General features: G+C 39.6%; 1 protein-coding gene across 3 annotated transcripts in view; it reads right to left on the bottom strand.

The window, feature by feature from the left end:
* Zfyve16 (zinc finger FYVE-type containing 16) overlaps positions 1-20,504 on the bottom strand; it is a 54,215-nt gene extending 33,711 nt beyond the window's left edge. Inside the window, exons 1-7 of one of the 3 annotated variants that reach the window (XM_041663442.1) lie at positions 20,377-20,494; positions 17,897-17,946; positions 11,330-11,438; positions 8,064-10,300; positions 6,229-6,325; positions 3,511-3,672; positions 991-1,133 (exon numbers count right to left, since the gene is read on the bottom strand). In XM_041663442.1, coding sequence (XP_041519376.1) covers positions 991-1,133; positions 3,511-3,672; positions 6,229-6,325; positions 8,064-10,300; positions 11,330-11,399 — 2,709 coding nt within the window. In that variant the 5' untranslated portion in view covers positions 11,400-11,438; positions 17,897-17,946; positions 20,377-20,494. Of the gene's footprint in view, positions 1-990; positions 1,134-3,510; positions 3,673-6,228; positions 6,326-8,063; positions 10,301-11,329; positions 11,439-17,896; positions 17,947-20,010; positions 20,357-20,376 lie in introns of those variants that run through there. The other 2 variants (XM_041663441.1, XM_041663444.1) reach the window with 2 other exon arrangements.
* Positions 20,505-20,899: the final 395 nt, after the last annotated feature.

The raw sequence follows: 20,899 nt of genomic DNA, 5'->3' as shown, positions 1-20,899 counted from the left end.
AGAACCCAAGAGTGCACCACACTGCACTACACACGGAAGCAAACTGAAACAATGCCGCTCTCTACTGAAGGGATGTGGCTTTAAAATAGTCTTTTTCTTCAAATAGTATCTCCTATTGGCTTATATAGTAAATAATTTATACATAGGTTTATTATGTTTAATTAATAAATATTTTAGTTTTCTCCATCTTAAGTTTTAAAAACAATAATTATAAATACATATAACCTACATAACTTTATAATCTTGGAGGATCTCTGTAACAATTAAAGCTTACAAAGAGGTTCTGAGATTTTTGTTAAAAAACTGAGAATCACTGCCAGAACAATACTAAAAAGGGTGAAACCGGGGCTGGAGAAATGGCTGGCAGTAAGAGAGCTTGGTTCCTGAGGAGGACTGGAGTTTGATTACCAGCACCCACACTGGGTGGTTCAAAACCACCTGCAGCTCCAGCTCCAGGGAATCTGATACCCTTTTCTGGCCTCTCTGGGTGCCTGTACATACATGTACATACCCACACAGACACACATACACATAAATTAAAACTAAAATAAATATTTCAAATGGTAAAAAACTCTATTAACAACATTAATCCAAGCATATCTCAAATTTAGGGAATCTAGGTCCATAGTAAAGCAAGTCTGAGAACATAAAAGTTATGTTTACACTGTAGCATAGTTTACTAGGTATGCAATAACACGGTATCTAAAGAAAAACATTAGAAACACTTTACTACTAAAAAAGGCTAATGACCACTTTGAGCTGTTAGATAAATGAGGTTGACAGGCCTGCTCCATCAACACTGCCCACAGTCTTCAGCTCATAAACAATGCCGTTTGCAAAGTGCTATGAGGGAAGCACAGCACAGCAAAACATGCACACACATATCTCTAGAAAGATTCAAGGCATCCAGAGGATAAGCACACTAATAAATCACACGAGGAATCATCTACAAAATAAAATTTATGTAGCATAAGCTATTTAGATCCTTACAGTGGGTACATCAGGTAAGACAGGACTACAGTCATCAGGACATCTTTTACTTCCGGATGATAGTTTGGTTGTATCGGCAACCTCACCATTAGGCAGAATGCCATCTGCGAACCACACTCGCTTCTGTTCTTTGGAACACGGTCCTAAAATGAGTTGGAAAGATGAACTGTTTTAGTTTGGCAATACTGCAGTGACACGTTTCCAGACAGGTCAGTTAATGTTTTCAGAACCCTTCTGCTATTCACGACAAGTCCTATATTCTCAGGGCTGCAGAATCCTACAAAAAGTAGATCTGGACCCTGAGCAAAGGCCATGCCTATCTAATTCACTCCAAGAAAGAGCCTAGAGCAGCTGTGGCTTGGGAGTCACCTGCTCTGAAAGGGAAGAAGTATTATACTTTATGGGCAGCGGGACAGACATAAGCCCTCTATTATTGAAGGGATGCATGGCATAGCATGCTAACTCAGCTTTCCACTGACAAAAGAAACCATGGAGAAAATGACTTAACGGGGAGTTTTCTGACTCATAGTTTCAAATTTTTCGCTCAAGGTGGCTTAGCTCTGTTTCCATGGGCTTTTGACAAGGTAGGACACCATGGTGGAAAAGATGCAGCAGAGCAGAGCTATTCCTCTCGTGGTGGCCAGGAAGCAGAGAAGACACAAAACAAGGAAAGGACAAGATGCGGACTTCCCAGAGGTACCCCTAGTGCTCTGCTTCCTCCAGCGAAGCCCCACCTTCTAGTCCCACTCACTGATTAGCTCGGAACCCTAGAACCCAATCACTTCCCTAATGGCTGATATCTGAACAATGTACTGGGGAACCAAGCCCTCAGCACATCGTCTTTGGGGACATGTCACATCCATACCATAGCAAGCAATGACTGGAGACAACTTAAGGGCTGAGCAAGGTGCAGGGATGAAAAGCAGGTATCAGAGCATAACAGATAAGCAAAGAAAATCATACAGATAAGAAAAAGAAAAGCGAAGGAAAGGTAAGTGGACCACTTAGGTATTTAAGAGACTTTTTTGTATTTTCACTTAATATGCAAACAGTAACACTGTAGTTCTTAGATAGGCCAAAAGCCTTCCTAACACTCATTACTGTTTCTTCTCAAATCTGGGATAAATATCTATTATAAGTAGGAATACTTGTTTTTGTTGTTGTTAGAAAGTATCCAGAAAGAAAGGTTAAGAGAATTAAAGTCAGATGATTTTAGAACAATATAAAAACACAAGCAGTTTAATGTCTACTTTTCAAAATGGAGAAAACATAGAAAAAGTTGGAATTATGTATATGTATTTGCAACATGAGCGGGTGTATTAACAAGATACCTTTCTTACATTTACGAAAGTTTGATAATTTAAGTTGTTGATTTGAGAACATACAAATCATTTTAAACACAAATTTATTATCTCTAGGGTTAAAATACACAATTTCATAACTACATCTTTGCTTGGATATGATTATAAATAGAAAATAGCAATTGAGTGATAACCTAACCTCCCCCCAATACACACAATACCAAAAGAATCAAATTTATCTTTAACTGATATTTCAGGCACTTTTTAAAATGTCACAGCCTTTGCTTCCAGAACAAATGTCTGCAAATACATACTGGCCCTATATAAGACTGAAAATGGACACAGCTAGAACAACAGCAGATAATTCAAAGGTTTTAAATATATTTTTGTGATAGTGCATGTCTGTAACCAATGACCTTGACACTAGCTTGAGTCTTAAAAACTAAAGACAATAAATAGATAATAGCTTGCTATTGCCATAAGATATATAATTAAAGAGAAGTTTTTAAAGAGCTATTTATTTGTTATCTGTAGACCCCAAGTCCCCCACACTACACTGAGCTCTTGGGTGCTATGCTTGGAAGTATGGAAAGTACAAATCCTAGCCTTCTTGGTCTGCTTGCTAACTGGCTGAAATCACTGCCAGGGTAGGGAGTGGTGGGAGAGGGAGAGCAAATGTGGGAATGGAAGGGATTCTTTCTGTCCTGTTTCCTTGTTGCAGTATCCCTGCAGCAGCAGTAGAAGCAGCAGGAGGAGAAAAAGAGGAATGTTGCATATCCCATAACTTTATCACTCTGAACATCAAATCTAGACTCTCTCTGTTGCTAGAGAACCAGTCATAAGAGACCCCCTTGATGCTTCCAGTATTTATCATATGGCATTTTCCCAGAGATCACAGCTTGTCACAAGGTGCTTCAACTCCCAACTCCCAGATCTGAGAGCTAAGCACCACCAGGTACCCCTTCTCTGAGAGCTACTACTGCCTTCTCCCCTTTTGTCCCCCCAGTTCTAGTGGTGGCAGCTGCTTCCTGTAGTTACTTGTCTGTTAAACTCCTGAGCAAGTCTCCAGCCTCCACCCGCACATGTTTAACCAATCCCCTGTATAAACCCCTCCTGATGCTGAGCTGGTTTCTCTTTCCTGTCTAGACCCTGACTGCTAACGCATTTCCATTTGAATAACTTATCTTAGGTGGAAAGTACAGCAGTTCACTCTGGTTACCTTCAACATTTGGCTGTTTCAGTGCTGAGGTGGGCACAGTCGTAGGTGAAGGACTACTGGATGTCTGGGTCTCCTGAAGTGGCTGGGTGGTGGCACAATCATTAGAATGATTAGACTTAAGACAAGAACCAACTGGACTCATCATCCTTTCAAATGCCTGGGCTATAAAGGGGAAAGAAGAGTATTAAAAACTCATGTTTTTAAATTTCCAGGTAAGCTATAATAAATATTTGATTTTTTAACTTGTAAAGAGAAAGTGTACTTGGCAAAGATGTCCGAGTGACTAGCACAGGTTCCTTAGGTAGCAGCACTCCAATAAGTAACAGACGAGGTATTTAAAATGTTTTTAATTAGTGTATACTTGATATCCACTACAGAAAAATTGTCTTCATTGAGTATGAGTGTCTCTGTATGAGTGGCCCTTTTACTCCCAGGCTCTACTAGCAACATACTCCAGAGTTATTCTTTAAGTCCTAAGTAATAATATTTCCTTAATACTCAGTTTAAATCCTTTATGGCTTTCTAATGGGAGTAAAACTTTAAGTTGTCTGAATGACAGACCACGTGGGCTCTACATCCCTAGCCTCATCTCAGTACAACCCACTGACTCATTGTGAGCCAGCGACCTGCACCTCCTTGTTCTTCAGGGTAAGCAAGTCTATGCTGCCCTCTGCCTAGACTGTTCTCTCTACAGGTTCTCACACAGATCCAGTCTATTTCCTTCAAGTTTCCATTGAAGTCCCTATCATAAAGCATTATTATGGCCACTGTCCTGTTTCTGTCTGTCTTGGTACATTTTAACATCCAGTTTAGGGTATTATTACCATCTGATGGCTTCTCTGTTTACTATTCCTTATCTCCACATTCAAAAATTCCACGTCAGCAGAACATTTATTTTGTTCTCTGCTGGAGCTCCAGAATACAGAATAGTGTCTGAATATCACTGAACACTTTTTCAGGCAATGATATCTTCAGCACTTTTTCAAACTGAACGCCCATAAGTGGTTATCACTGCTACAGTCTTCTTAATATCACCAAATGACAGCGCTCTTGGAAACTGCTTCTGCTAACCAGGAAAATCAGCACATGCCTACTACATTCTAGATTCCAAATCTTCCTGACAGCATTCACACAATGCTGAAACTCACACAATCTCAGCAGCTTTCGAACAGTCTCTATTCAACCTATTCTTCCAGTCCTTCATTGAATTTATCTCTCAGTCTTTGAGCCACCTTTTTATCTGATAACATGGCTTAAATGATTACTTCCATCATTTTCTAGCCTATAGTTGACATTTTCTTGTAATATATATAACCATTAATAGCTCCCTAAACAAAACTACGTAAGATACTGAAACAGAATAAAAACAGGCATCTAAATAAATTCAGCCCACAACACATTTGTGTGTGTGTGTTGATAATTAAACTCATGGTCTCGTACATGTGAGGCAAAAACTCTTAACACTGAGCTACATTTCTATCCCTCTACATTATATCTTTGATAGACCAAAATTTTATCTCAATATTCTATTAAGTCTCTTTAATGAGAATATCTTTCTTTCTCTATAGTCTTTCCAAAATCTGACCTGTCAACTCAAATTTTCATGGCTTTTTAATTAGGAGCTTTCATGTGGGAACTTGCTCTAAATTTGAATTCTAGCAAACTGCTTGGGCCAATAGCCCCGGCAGTTATCTTCTAGGCTATAGATACACTGCAAGAAGAAAAACAATTATAAGCAAGTAGCTTCTTCATAAACAATGGTAATAACATAAAAATATTTTTTTAATTATATTCTATTATCTTCCAGAGTATAGGTCAACATCAGGGAGTAGAACAGCTTACCTCAGGCTAACAGACTCACATCAGAGCTTTTTGGAGAATTGCTGAAAAAATTTATCTTCATTCAAAAGAGAAAAACAAATTATTATCAGGTATTTATTCTCCTGGCTAATAGGAGCTAGTTCATTGGCCTGGTCAAAAAAGGGTCAAGTATTTTTGTTGGGAATGAAATGGACAACAAATCTTTGAAAATGAAGAACCACTCAAAAGAACAGACATGTATCTAGGGGTGAAAGCACAACGTAACACACACATATACACACATGCACACAAACACACACACACAAAACCTGTGGGAATTCAAAGAAGACCACCAAGACCATTGCTGAAAATGGAAACTAGCTAGAGAGTTAAGAAACAATGGGAAACACACACGTTACATTCTAAAACCAAGAATGGAAAAAGATGAGACCAAAATGTGCAAACAGAATGGGGATCCTATGAATTTATAAAATCATATATAATACCTTATCTTTCACACTCATTTCAAGCAATTGTCTAAAGAATAAGAACTACTACCTCGCCTTATGACATTAATATATAGCACTGAGCACTACTTGTAGGAATGTTTCAACTAAGGTGATGAGGATGACAGTGACGACGAGCCAGCAGGCAGGTGAAATGAGGTACTAAGGACTTGGTACCTGTTAAAAGGTAATGAATGCCACTCCAGAACCTGAACGCTTCCTTTCCAGACTGGTAGTGTTAATTGTGAGAATGGAACAAAAAGAGAAACCAAGCCTTGGGATGTCCCACCTAAGCCAGATAAGTCAACACTAGATCCTTGCCTTAAGAAAATAAAGAAGTTTATCTTTGTCACAATCCAGTTACTCTTAATAATTCATTTAGTGGAAGACAACATGCCAGGTCAATACTCACCTTTATTGATAGTCTCATAGCAGATTATACACACTCTTGCTTCCTTTTCTAGATACTGAAGCTTACATTTCCTGTTACAACAGACACCACAAAATACCTATAAAATACAAAATACTAAATTTGTTTTTGTCTCAAGTATATTTATTAGAAGCAGAGGGATAGGAACTTAAAACCTAATAAGCCAAAACCTACTTTCTTTATTATATGATTCATTTTCCTAATCCCCATAATCATAAATAGAATTATTTAATGTTCTTTAACTTAAAGGATAGTTAATCTTGACTGTCGCCATCAGGTGGAGTGAGAGACGTCTAGGAGCTGTGGGTATGTCTGTGAGGGTGTGTCCAGACAGGATCAGCAAGTAGAATGATAACTCAGAGGGACAAACAAGCAGCACTGCCCGATGGACTTGAGGCCTGGCAAGTGTAAGTGTGGAAGGGCAAGGCAGCAGGGAGGAGAAGCTGCATTCCTTCTGAGTCTACGCTGCTGCCATCATTCGTGGACAGCAGACTCCAACTTCTTCAGCCACACTGATGGCTCTCCAGAGACCCCAGGCCTTCACACCGCTTTTTCTCAGGGGCTTCTGGTGCCCTGAACGAGGCAGTGACTGTACCATCTGCCTCTATCCAACAGATAGCCATTGTTGGACTAATGAGCCTCCTATCATCAAATCTAATAAATCCCTTTATAATTACACATATATATATACATACATATTTATCCATAAATATATATACATATAATTATTTTTCTAAAGAACTTTAATACAAGAAATATTTTATAATTTATAATCAAATTTCTGATATTTTTAAATCCATTATGTTAACTAAAAGGCAATAAAAACTTTAATAAATATGTCTATGATTTAAAAAGCTTCCTGTAGCAGTTAAATATATATCCTAGTGATAATGAGCCTGCCTACAATGTACACAGACCTGATCTCTTCTTAAAGATTTTTATTTATTATGTATATAGGTTTCTTCCTTCATGTATCCTGCAGTACAGAAGAGGACACCAGATCTCATTACAGATCGTTGTGAGGCACCATGTGGTTGCTGGGAATTGAACTCAGGACCTCTGGAAGAGCAGCCAGTGCTCTATTCCTCTGAGCCATCTCTCCAGCCACCCAGACCTGATTTTTATAACTAGGACATTATTTTGCTAAGATATAGTAGTTTGCATGGACTGGAGAGGGAGGGGGAGGGAGAGGGGAGGAGAGGAGTGAGGTGGGAGGAGGGGAGGAGGTGGAAATTTAAAATAAAAATTAAATAAATTTAAAAAAAGATATAGTAGTTTGATCTGAACCCAACACATTACTGCAAAGTACTAAATAAAAAGCACACTAGCATTTAAAGACAGCTTCCTTGGAGTGTGCAGACAGCACCTTTATCATCAATAAGAACACAAACAAGGTCAGGTATGGCATTCTATACAAGCCAACTGGCTTTCCGGTGTTCTCCTAGGCAGTGATCAGGAAACTGGCTACATAATGGTCTTAAAATTAAGTATTTGAGGAAAAGGAGGATCTACTAAGCTTAGAGCACCTGATTTATGAATATTAGAGCGCATAGACACTTGGAGCAGCAGTTCTCAACTGTACAGTCATAACAGTACAAAATTACAGCTATGAAGTAGCAATAAAATAATTTAGTGACTGGGGGTCACCACAGCATAAGGAACTGTATTAAAGGATTACAGCACTATGATGGTTGACTATGAATCACTGACTTAACAGGGCAGAGAAGTAACTCAGAATTTGCCTTATGTGAGAGGACCTAGTTTTAATCCACAGGACCATGTCAGAATAATAAAAAGCCAACATTTTTATAACTTACTTTCCCACATGCTCGGCAGTGGTGTCGCCGTTTTGTGAAAGTGAATTTGACTTGGCAATTCATACAGTTTGGAGCTTCTGAATCAGGAACCCAAGTAGGTTGTTTCTGGCCCAAAATCAAGCCTTCTTTGCAAATGTTTTCAGGCAGAGAATCCTTGTTTGCAGTTACAAAGCTGGATCCACCTTCAAAATTACTTTCTATGTCAATGTAATTGGAATTGAAGCTAGCCTGAGAATCAGGTATATGGTCGGCAGAGCAAACAGATGCAGCAACAGCATTTGCTATGCTTGCCTCACCTTCTGGAACATCTGGAACATCTGGCTTATTCAGTTCCTTTGAACTCCTTGGTCCTGGAGGAAGGCTAAGCAGCTGCTTAGGTCTGGCCCCTCCAACAGCTTGGGTGTTAATACTGGGCACTGGCAATTCATTCACTACGTCAGACTTACTGGTAGATATCCTTCTTTCAGTTGGAACTGTGCTTTCTCCTACAGAAAGACCACCATTTACTTGGGTGTTTTCTTTATCAATTGTTTCACAAATCACAACACCTCCATTTTCACCAGCAGCTCCTGCTTCAGCACTGAAATCCGTATTGCCCGCATTTTCATCCTTTAGTCCTTTCACATCTATCTGATTCAGCTGAGACTGGGAATCACTTACGCTTTCTTCAAAAGACATTGTGTTAGGGTTCTGAAGACACTGTTCATTCAGGAAAGCATCCAGTTCAGCATCACTAATTAGTGTGCCACTTCTCATGCTCCCATCAATATTAAAGTAATCTAACTCCTGCCCATCCATGTCACTGCTGGCAAAGGTGAGACCTTCACATCTGTCAGGAGACTCTGGAGCATTTGAAGCATAGAGTGCCATTTGAGACTCTGCAGCTGAGGAAGAGCTGGAATCCTCAGGGTATTCCAAAGATTCACCACTGATTACCATCTGCTCAGGTTCAAACTTTCCATCCACTTTCTTTTCAGTTACTGGCTGAAGAAATATGCTCTTACACTTTTCCTTTTTCAAAAGATCTGTCTCCCCGTCTAAAACAGCACTCTTCTGTATTTCTTCAGGTACAGTCATTACCTCATCTTTCCGATCTTCAGACTCTTCAGGAGGTAAACAATCACCATGCACATCATCGTCAATTAACGGTTCACACAACAACCCAGATGATGAGAGACAGGACGGGGAAGAGGGCACACCTTCCTCTGAAACATGTGAAGATGGAGAGGAAACCTGGACTATATCACTATTATCTTTAAGGTCTACATTTCTTGAGTCTTCTTTTACAGACTGTTTCATGAATACAGCAGCCTTATTTTCCAGAAAGGAAGGGCCAGGTAACTTGAAATTTTCATCTTTTGAATCTGTGTCACTTTGACATATTCCTTCATTTTTTGGAAGATTACAAGGCAAAGCAATTGTCTTACCTCCTTCTTCTGAACACTCTGTATTTACGACTGCCACACCTACTCCCTCTTCTGCTAAAGAGCCATCACCTTTTAAAGACTCACAAGGTAGCCTCTTATACTGTGGGTTATCTTTGGCATTAGATGTTTCAGAATTTTGTTCAGTCAAAGCAAATGACATGTCAAAATCAATTGTTTCTAACTCATTAGAGATCTTTTCATCCTTTAAATTTTCTGTTCTACTATATTTACAAGAATCAGAAAGTGCTGTGTCTACTTTCACATCCAATTCTTTAATCCTACTAAAATCTCTGCTTTGTGGGCTGGAGTCATTCTGTTTTTCTCCAACAGCATCACTATCATGGTCGACTGAAGAAACAGTGAGGCTATCTGAAACTGAAGACGAATCCAATGCGATTAAAGCATCTACACTGGACTTAGAATCATCTGACAATAACTTTTTAATGTCTTCTTCACTACTGGTGGCATGTACTAAGTTACCCATGTCACTTATCAGGTCACAGACAGGCTTACTACATCTTCCCATGCATGAAGGCTGGATTTCATCTGAAGCACTAGCATCTACAGAAGAAAGAAGGTCGAGTCCCGTGACATTTTTTTCATTCTGTCTAGAGGTTAACCCCTCGCGTGCTTTCTCGTCGAGGAAAGTCTCATTTGCTTCACAGCACGTTTCTGGTGAGATACAACTACCAACACATCTTTGGTCCTTTGGCAAGAGGAAAGCTAACTGTGGAGAAGCCAACTCTGAAGAAACTGAACAGTGCTTAGAAACATATACATTCTGTGCATCTTGGAGATAATCTTGTTTATCTAGTGAAAAACAGAAACACAAAGTTATTCAGAAGACCCAAATCAAGTAAAGATTACAAAAATATGCTTTCTAGAACTTTCAATCAACTTTTTATTTGCCCTTAACTATTCTAGTTTTTACTTAATACAGTCTTAAGACGACAGAAATTTACTGGGCAGTGGTGGCGCACGCCTTTAATTCCAGCATTTGAGAGGCAGAGGCAGGCGGATCTCTGTGAGTTTGAGGCCAGCCTGGTCTACAGAGTGAGTTCCAGGACAGGCTCTAAAGCTACACAGAAAAATCCTGTCTCAGAAAAAAAAATGGACAGAAATGCTGTCAATAACTTAGCTACAGTATAAACCAAACTGAAAAGGCTGATGAGCTATTTTATCTTTAGCTACTTTTGTTCTGTCATTGTCCTGACTGGCTTTTTGTGAACTTGGCACCAGCCAGAGTCAACTGGGAAGAGGAACCTCAATTAAGAAAATGCCTCCACCATAGGCCTGTAGGCCAGTCTGTGAAGCATTACCTTGATTAATGGGTAGATGTGAGAGGGTTCAGCCCATTGTGGTGGGGAGACTCCTGGCCAGGTGGTTCTGGGTCATTAGGTGGCCCTCCTCCATGGGCTCTGCTTCAGTTCCTGCCTTGAGTTCCTACCCTGACTTCCCTTAATGGTGGACTGACTATATACTGTAAGGTGAAGCAAACCCTTTCCCCCTCAAGTCACTTTTGGTCATGGTATTTATTAAAGCAACAGAAATCTGGCTAGTATAGCTCTCCCGTTTCCTAAGTTCATTCTGAGGAAATATCTCTTACAGTAATGACATCATAACTTAAAGAGTTCTACCAAATTGCTTTGATCTTCCTTATAGAGATTTTCTTCTAAGTTTGTATCTACACAATAACTTTTATTTCTGGCTAATAAACTAATACGTTATAATGAAATAGACAAACTTTTTAAAGAATACAACAATGTAACCAAGACTGAAATAAAATTTTGTTAAAAGGACATTTTAGATTCTAGTGGCAAAGTAGAAAAACCAACAAACCTGGGTTCTGCTCAAAATCATCAAGAAGTTTGTCCAGGTCACTGACAGCTGCTTTGAAGTAACTGTCCATTCTACCTGTAGGCTTACTCAGAATTTAATTCTTGTATGTCTAGAAAATAAAAGTACAATATTATATTTAATTTTCTACCAGGCAAATATTATGCTATCTATTCTGTGCCAATACAACTATCCAAGTAGAAACAAAAAAATAAAGGTGTGGCTCACACCTTTAATCCTAGCACTCAGAAGGTGGAGGCAGGCAGAGCTCTGTCTGAAGCCAGCCTGGTCTACAAAGTGTGTTCCAGGACAGCCAGGAGTGTTATACAGAGAAATCCTGCCTTGAAAAACCTAATTAATTAATTAATTAAAAAAAAGTAAAATTAAGTAACTTTAATTTTAAAATAATTAATTTACTAAAATTAAATGAAATTAAATTACTTCTTTTCCATAACACAGGTAGGAAATGCTCTCTTCATGAAAGCGACAAGAAAGCCAACTTCTAAACACAACCTCGGAGCACAAGCTACTGCATGAGAGTGTCCTGCACGCACATAAGTGTGCAAGTGGAGACCGGGGGACAGTGCACATCTTCCTCCGTCACGCTCTAGTCACTGCCTTAAGATAGGGTCTCTCGCTGACTGGAAGCCCATCATTTAGGCCAAGTGGGCTGGCCAGCAAGCTCTGAGGAGCTACCTGTCCCACAATGTTGGGGTCACAGGTATACACAGCCATGTCTGGCTTTACTATGGCTTCAATAACTTCAAACTCATGTCCTAACCCTGCATGACATGCAGTCTTTCTCACTTACTGGACTTCTCTCCAATCCAGTATTATGAATTTTAAAACACTTATCTAAATAATTCACAAGTCGAAGAATAATTAACAATGAAATGTTACAAATACTTAAATGTTAAAAGACAAGTAATATATACTATATACAAACAAAACAGCACAGAAAACTAAAATGAGCTTTATGAAAAGATCTGTGAGTAGCTAACGCAGAAACCAAATGAGCTGAAGATATGACAAGACTCTACCAGTGACCAACATCAGAAGGAAAGAACCCAAGCTAAGGGGTTCTTTCTCACTGAAATGGGATACGTGAACATCAAAACAATGAAGAACACACAGAACTGAAAACAAATCAAATAAAACTTAAAAACCAAGCAATCACAACATTACGTTAAGCTCAAAACCAAAGAACCCCACCTACGGGAAGGCTGCTAGGGTAATAGTAATCTGAAAATTAATAAATTAAGGAAAATTAGCAGAGAATTAATCCTTAACTTATTTACAGAATACACTTCCAGGTAATACAGTAGTTACCAAGAGAATGCTCTTTATGTAAGAATTCCAGTAAAAATATGCAGAAGGATTTAAACTTTTAAGAAAATCTTTTTATAGCTCCTAATGCAATAAGTGGACTAAGCAATTGTTACCAACGAATGTTAAAACTTTAGAGGAAAAGTCTGATGGGAACTCATGATGCTAGGACTGGGTCAGCAATTGCAATCCAATCATCAGTTTTACCATCAGTCACGTGGAAGAACACCAGCACACAGAACATGGGCCTGAACCTAATCAAACCTGAACACTAACTGTCTGCAGGAAATCCAATCATCTAAAGACAGCTAAATGACATTTTAAAAAAAACAACTATGTAAATCAACCCAGAAAGTAGAAGACTATGTTCTTCAAGCTGTCTATCGTGTATGACTAGTTTGTTTTTTAAAAAAACTTCCAAAGTGTTGCCAACTATCATTTTGTAGAGCAAAGTAAAGCTTTGCAAATTTTGTAAGAATACATGTAAAGGTATAGGATAATTAGAAACATTCAAATCTTGCCTGGAATAGAGAATGAACAGGAGTGAGATAAGGTTTTTTTGAGAACTGGTTATGACTGAAAGACATAAACTAAGGCTCAGATGACTCAGAAGTGCCGAGCACAATGAGAGATTTCACCTAAACAAAGCACAGAGAAATGAGGAGCAGATGAATATAAAACAGAAGCTCAGAAATCCAACAACAGAATGAGAATAGAGTTCCACAGGGGAAAGCAGTATGGGAACATTTCCTTTGAAGGCAAATGCCAGGAATTTTTTTCAGAGTTCATGAAAAATCGAACAAACAAAAAATGATACTTCATACCACAATAAAACAGAAATTTACACTTTTAAGTACATTACAGGGAAACAACAAAACTCCAAACAGAAAAGCTCATTTCAGAGTTATAAGTATCCTCACAACAAGCTTAAACAAAGGTACACTTCAGAAGCACTCGGGAGGGAGAGGCAGGCAGATCTCTGTGAGTTCGAGGCCAGCCTGGTCTACAAGAGCTAGTTCCAGGACAGGCACCAAAGCTACAGAGAAACCTTGTCTCAAAAAACAAACAAACAAAACCAAACATATGACACATCCCGATTCAATAAAGCCTGTTAGCTCTTGTTTCCAACATACACAGAAATGTACACTAAAACACAGATATTAAGCCAATGAAAGGGGGTAGGGGGAAGAAACAATGCAGGAACTAAGAAAACAGCAAAGCATATTCTGAGAGAAAGAAGCATCCACGCAACTGTGAAACAGGAACAGAAAACCATAAGGAAGGAACATAAGGGGAACAACAGCTGATCATAAGTCAACGGCAGAAATCTTAGGGGCTGGAGGGACCCAGTAAAAACAGCTCTTTCATCAGACACAGTAACAGGATTAACTGAATTTATTAAAAAGAAAGCAAAACTTGAAATCAACAGTTTAAACTTCCAATTTGGGAAACTATATTGGAAAATCAGCTTACCCTAAACGAGAAGAAAAATGAAAACTAAAGAGTGCTGGGTCTATAGGTATAGACCAGCTTACCTGCACTCATGTGTGCATTGTGGTGTACTCACAGTGCTTTGCTCTTTCTAAAAATTGTTTATATTTTTTTAGATTTTTGACAGGGTCTTATCTAGCCCAGCATGCCTTTAACATTCTCAATAGATTAGATAGATAGATAGATAGATAGATAGATAGATAGATAGATAGATAGATATAGATATATATCAAGGTTATATATATATAACCCCAAAGATGACCTTGAACTCCTGACCCTCTTGCCGCCACTTCTCCAGTGCTTCTGCTACAGGTATACATCACCATTTGGAAGAGAATGCATTGAGTGACTTCATTCATTCACAACTACCAAAAAAGGTGGAAGCAACCACGACCATGTGTCTTTGATTGTCACACGAATAATATTAATGAAATGTGCTAACCAAGCCACAAAAGCATAGGAATTATCTCTAAACGCATACTGCTAAATAGAAGAATCTATACTTACTCTATGATCCCATCACATATCATTCTGGGAAAGTAAGACTATATATAGAGATAATGAACATGCCAGTGATTGCCAATGGTCAGGAGGGCTAGAGAGGGCTGGATCCAGTAGATGTTTCATGGGAATGAAGCTATTGTGTGAAATGCAATGGCTAACCCAGAGAAAAGGCGCTGGACATACCCATAGAACTTTACACCACAAAGAACACACCGCAATGTACACAATGACAACATTTACTAGCCAAGAACTGTGGCTCACGCCTATAATCCTAGCACTAGGGACTGAATTATAGCAGCAGGATTGCAGCATATTCAAGGTCTGGCTAGGCTGCACAGTAAGTTCTAGGCCAGGGCTATAGAGTAAGACCTGACAAAAACCAAAAGACCTTTAAGGTAAGGGATCCCAGAATGAAATGTTGATGCCATTACCTGGAACGGAGGGAAAGGAAAAGGTACTGACTTTTGGAAATGTTTAACAGCAAAAGGAACACAAGCACGGGACTCTTCCATTTCCTATAGCAACTACTCACTTTATGTCCTCGTAGGGTATTATAGAAGTTACTACATTTATTGTTTAAACACCCAAAGGACAGGGCCTGGTACTTTGTTCACTCATATATTCAGTGTCTTTTTTCACATTTTTTTGTTATTTTACATGTATAGGTGATTTGCCTATGAGTATGTCTGTGTACCACATGAATAACTGAAGCAGTATCAGATGAGTTATAGGCAGTTGTGAGCCACACATGTGCTGGGAATTGAGCCCAGGTCCTCTTAAAGAGTATCCAGCGCTCTTAACTGATGAGTCATCTCTCTAGCCCGATATTCAGTGTCTTTATCAGTACCCATCATATACAGTGTGTTGTTGAGTAAATATAAAGGTTTCTAGAGAGAAGTAACAGAATTGGTTATCATTCCAGCATTATACTGCTCAACAGTAACACCAGAACAAAGAACACTGGAGCCATGCCTCTAAAATTCTAGAAGTAACAACTGACACTATCACCCAAGTGTGATGGTTGGAAAATCGACTAGATATACCTACACGTGTGGTCTACAAATATGATGGATACTCCAAGAAAGATAAAAACTTGAGTCTAGAAAACAAGCTATTCCATGAGAGAGAGACAAATAGAATTCATACGAGATATAAAACAGTAGCCCAGGAAAACTGCTATATTGCAGGACCAGAGACAGAAGCTAGGCACCACACATCTGATGAGAGAGACTGCAAAGTAAAGACATTATTGTATACATTTGAACCTACTCATACGTGAATATCATATCTTGTCTGAGGGGTTAAAATCTCAAAGAATATAAAGTATACATTAAAAATATAATGCATGGTGGCGCACACTTTTAGTTCCAGCACTCAGGAAGCAGAGGCAGGTAGAGCTTGGAATTCAAAGCCAGACTGATCAACAGAGTGAGTTCCAGGACAGTCAGGGTTACACAAGGATTAAAGTGTATATAAAATACATTCATAAAGATGCATGAGAGGATGAGAGGTAGATACAAAAAAAAATAAGGTCACTTGTAACTCTAGGAAAGCAGTAATTATATAATGATATAAACACAAAGTAGCTCAAAGTTAACAAGTAACTAGCTAGAGAATACCAGGGAAAGAATGGGCATTGCAGTGTTCAAAGAGAAGAGTGGAAGCAGCAAATCTAACTCCTATAAACTATGACACAAAATGGTTCCCAAACTAGAATAGGGTGGGAGTGAGGAGGGAGATAACTAGATAGCTAAATATGCTACTTAAACATCTGGCAGCTAAAAAAAAAATCTGAAGTCATTGGCACTCAAGCAGCCTGCCTCAGTTTTGTGAGAGAATTGCCCTACAGTATCCATCTAGTAACAAATTAACTCCATTCGAGGGCATGTAAAGTATTATTATTATTTGTATTATCCATGGAAGGATTGGGAAATAGTTGCTGAAACCATTTTCTATGGGCTATGATTCACCGAGGGGGCCTAGACTAAGATGGTTTCTCTGGAAAGTAGAATTCTGAGTAAGAAGAGCAAGAAAGGGTAACTGGGCTTTTCATTATACATCTTTAGTATCATTTAAATAAAAGAGTAAAGGAACTCTGAATACAGAATGTATTAAAAAAACGAAAACCAAAAAACTACTACCAACTGGGTGGTGGTGGCACACACCTAGCACTTGAGAGGCATAGGCAGGGAATCTGAGTTTGAGGCCAGCCTGGTCTACAGAGTGAGTCCAGGACAGCCAGGGCTACTCAGAGAAACCCTGTCTCAAAAATCAAAACCAAACAAACAAATAAAAACTATCACCAAAAGTTCTAAAAACAGTTTCTCATTAGTAAAATCCAGAGGGTTTTTTAAAAAACAAACAAACAAACCAAAGACTGCATTAAAGAACATCTATTTACAGAGCATCTCAACATAGTAACACACTGCTAAGCATTATATTATTTGAAGTGGAAAAAGTACAGGACACAATTCAACAATTTGTAAAAGGTATGACAATGCAAATATTTACATTGATACTTTTTAACACGAAGTACTAGTAAGGTGTGGATTTACTCATTTCAACCAAATAGAAAGTACTTTTGGTCTAGCAATCTAATATAAATAGAAGAAACAAACAAAATGTACAATATACTCTATATTTTAAAGTTTATGTGAAGAAGCACTGACAAGACTGTTTTTAAATCTCCTGTACATGAGAATGAGCTGCTTGTTTACTTTCATTTATTTATCTGTGTGGGTGTGGAGGTCAGCTGAAAACTTTCAGAAGTGGAATAATTTTGTCCTTCCATCATGTGTCCTGGAAGCAAACGCCTCAGGCTGTCAGACTGTGGCTGTACGAACCTTTACCCACCATTTTGCCCATCCAACAAGACTTGATATAGTTTCATTAACTTAGCCATTTATATACTCTCAGATTTCCAAAAGATTTTTTATAATACTCACTTTTAAAAATGGTTTTAAAAGTCTCTTCACGGTTTTAAAAAATTGGTAGTAACAGGGAAGAGTAATAAGAAAAAAGTAACACTAAAATTGATAAGGTGAGATACGGTGAGGACATGAGGATGAGAAGAAACAAAAGCAGTTAAAGGATCTGAACTTTTGGAGACTGAAGCAAAGGAGAAGGCTGGAACTAACAAGAGGCGTCCACTGTGGGTGACTGGGTAGACCAATGGAGATACACTGACTATCACAGGTTATTCAAGACGAGCAGGAAGAAGTGAGACACTTTGAACTCCGTGTCAAGTACCTTGAGAACATCCTGGGGGAGATGTCCAAGAGGCTGTTGAATGTAAGGACCTGGAATGCAGAGAAGAGTCTGAGACAGAGATTTGAAAATTGGCAAATATAGCTGTTAAAGGAAGTGACCTAGGGAAAGAATATAAGAGTACAGGAGTCTATTAGACAACTAATGATCCCCCAAACCTACTGGGATAAAACTATGCCCTGGGTTACACACGCTTCTGTAGAAAATATCCAATATGCAGTGTTGAAGGAAAGAAAATTACAAAACTCTGTACAATATAAAACTATTCTCTACAAATAAGTTGTTAAGATAGTAACAAAGGGGAAATATGGAGAAATAAACACCAAACAAAATCTAGCAGAGGTATTTATGTGAGTCTTTCAGAGATAGTTTTTAAAAAGAAAAAGGCATACACTTTTGTAAACAAGGTAGAAAAAGATAAAATTTATTTTCCTTAAAAGTGATATAATGAAGCCTTACACTATAAAACATCTGTTAGAAGGCACTTGGACACAAGTGGGTAAAACAAATTATATGGAAAAACATAATATGATCATAAAAAGTTTAATGTACATTAAATAATTAAGATTTAAAAACACCATGGGTTACTTACTAAGTTGAAATAAAGTTTCTTTACTATAATAAAGCACTCGATGTTGGCGAGGTGTGAGGTTTAAGAAAGAATCTCAACTGCTACTGACAGAAAGTGTTATTGCCTCTCAGGCAATAGACGCAACAATATGTAGAAACGGTCTGGGGGGATTCCAATTCTCTCTTTAAATTCACGAAAATAACTCAAAACTACTGAAAAATATACAGACACTTTGTCAATCATTAGGTGAAATAAATTCAAATAAATGACATGGGAACACAACAGAAAATTATGAAAATCATCCAAATTAATTACTATGTCTATCACAATACAAAGGGGCGGGGGGCAGGATCTAGCCATTCAACCTGCAGAAAAACACCAGCACCTGTGCCCCGGAACACAAGAAACTTTGAATGCGCAAAGTTTGCAAGTGAGAAGCACAAGATAATAGGTTATTTAATAGAAGAAATCTTAAATCAGTTTTCTCATGCTTCCAGATCGTCTCTTTTCTAATCATGTAACTAGGCGAAGACAGATCTTCTTCCTGTACCTTAATCTAAACAAGTCAGCGCACCAGGACAAACTAAGAAATACAAGAATTCAGCTGTCTTCTATGACGCCAGATATTAAAGTAACTTGCCTCCAGGTAAAACGATACCACCTGGCCCCTAAACTTAGTTTTGGAATGATAGTTGATTTTTAATCGAGATACTTAGCAAGTACAATAATGCTCTTACTTTTATCTAGCTTTATTTGGGGGACAGTAATTTACTGTGTACACAGGATAGTCTGTAGCTCGATCCTCCTGCCTCTCTACAGTTACTTGCTGGGATTATGGTCATGATCCACCATGCTTCATTATAATACTATTTTTAGGTGAATACATGAAAAAAAGAATTTTCTGAGTTTTAATTTCCGAAACGGTAACTATGCTGCATGAACAATTATTTTTTCCTCAACATTTTTCAATTGTCATTGCTCTCAATCATAGGGGTACTATGTGTAACACAGTATTATTACTGGGGATAAAAGAAGTTTAGTTTTATCTGCGAGGTAGCAACTTCAAAAGATGCTTTTGCTTATATGTGTACAGTAAAAGGATGATCGGTATATGTGTAATGCTTTTAAAAACATGGGAAAGCCAAGCAACCTGATCCTTAAGTTCAAAATGCAACGAGGGCAAAAAGGACAAAGAAAAATGTCAAAATGTTGAGCGGCTGGTTACTTTTGCAAGCTAGAACGCTATTATTCCTTATTCCTTGCTGTAATTTTAAAACAGCTTACCACTAAATATGTAGTTTAATACCCGAGAGAGAGAGAGAGAGAGAGAGAGAGAGAGAGAGAGAGAGGGAGAAGTTACGTGAAATATCAGAGCTCGACTGAATCAAACCACTAAACTTTTGCCAACTCAAGAAACGCCAAACTCAGATAAGTAAATGACAGAACCGAATGACATGACATCACTAAATTATTCACTGAACAAAAAGATGAACGTAATGTTAAATTCACGGGCCGGCTTTCTGACCTGTCCAAGCAAGAACGTGGGTCTAAACTGTAGTCATTTGCAATCACGGTCGTACAAACAGGCTAACGGCTAAAAGTCAGGCCACCTCTGACTTCAGAGGCACTAAAGAAAAGGCAGCGGGAGAGGACACTGGTGCATCCCTGCGACGGAGGCGGCGACAAGCGGCAGCGGACTCGCGGGGGCCAGTGCACTCCGGGCCGGGCCTGCGGTGGGGTCGGGTATCCCGGCTGCTCAGCGCCCAGGGCGGCCGGCTAGTCTCCGAGGAAGGCAAGGCCCGGCTGTCGGAGCCCGGCGAGTCCGCGGCCACCCCGCCCCTCCGCCCGCAGGACGCTGAGGAGAGGCCGGCGGCGGCTCCGGGGCGCTTACCTCCCCGCACCCCGCCGAGCTCTCGGGGACTCGTCGCGACGCCGCAGTGAGGCGTGAAGAGAGACCCGATCAAGACACCCGGGGCTGCGCGTCGCCGACCCAGTGCCCGTCCCCTGCCGACCCAGCCGAGCGGCGCGCAGGCGCGGAGAAGGTTCCCAGCTGCCACGCCCCCTCCGGGAGGCTAGGCGTCTGCGCATGCGCACTGCTCGGGTCCGAGCTGGCGCGCCGGAAGTGGCTGAGTTTCTTGTCTTCAGAGTGGAAAGTCGTTGCTGTGTCGTGGTCCACAGGCCTGTGTGCCCCTGGGCTCGGGGGCGACTCGAGCCGCAGCCTAGCTCCGGTTTACACCGTCACACCAGCGGCTCACACCGTGTCTCACCCCCGGCAGCTCCCAGAAGTTGTCCCCGCGACAGAGTGGACCCGGCTGGCGCCTCTGACCGCGCCCTGCCCTTTGGCTGTACTTCTGCGTCGCCATCCGGTTGTGGTCTTTAGAGCTGCTGCTGTCTAAAAAACAGAAGCCAGCTGA

Source organism: Microtus oregoni, unplaced genomic scaffold (assembly GCF_018167655.1).
Source record: "Microtus oregoni isolate MIOR12 unplaced genomic scaffold, Mior012 000014F_ref0000157, whole genome shotgun sequence".
Taxonomy (NCBI): domain Eukaryota; kingdom Metazoa; phylum Chordata; class Mammalia; order Rodentia; family Cricetidae; genus Microtus; species Microtus oregoni.
This window is presented reverse-complemented; position numbering and strand designations above follow the sequence as displayed.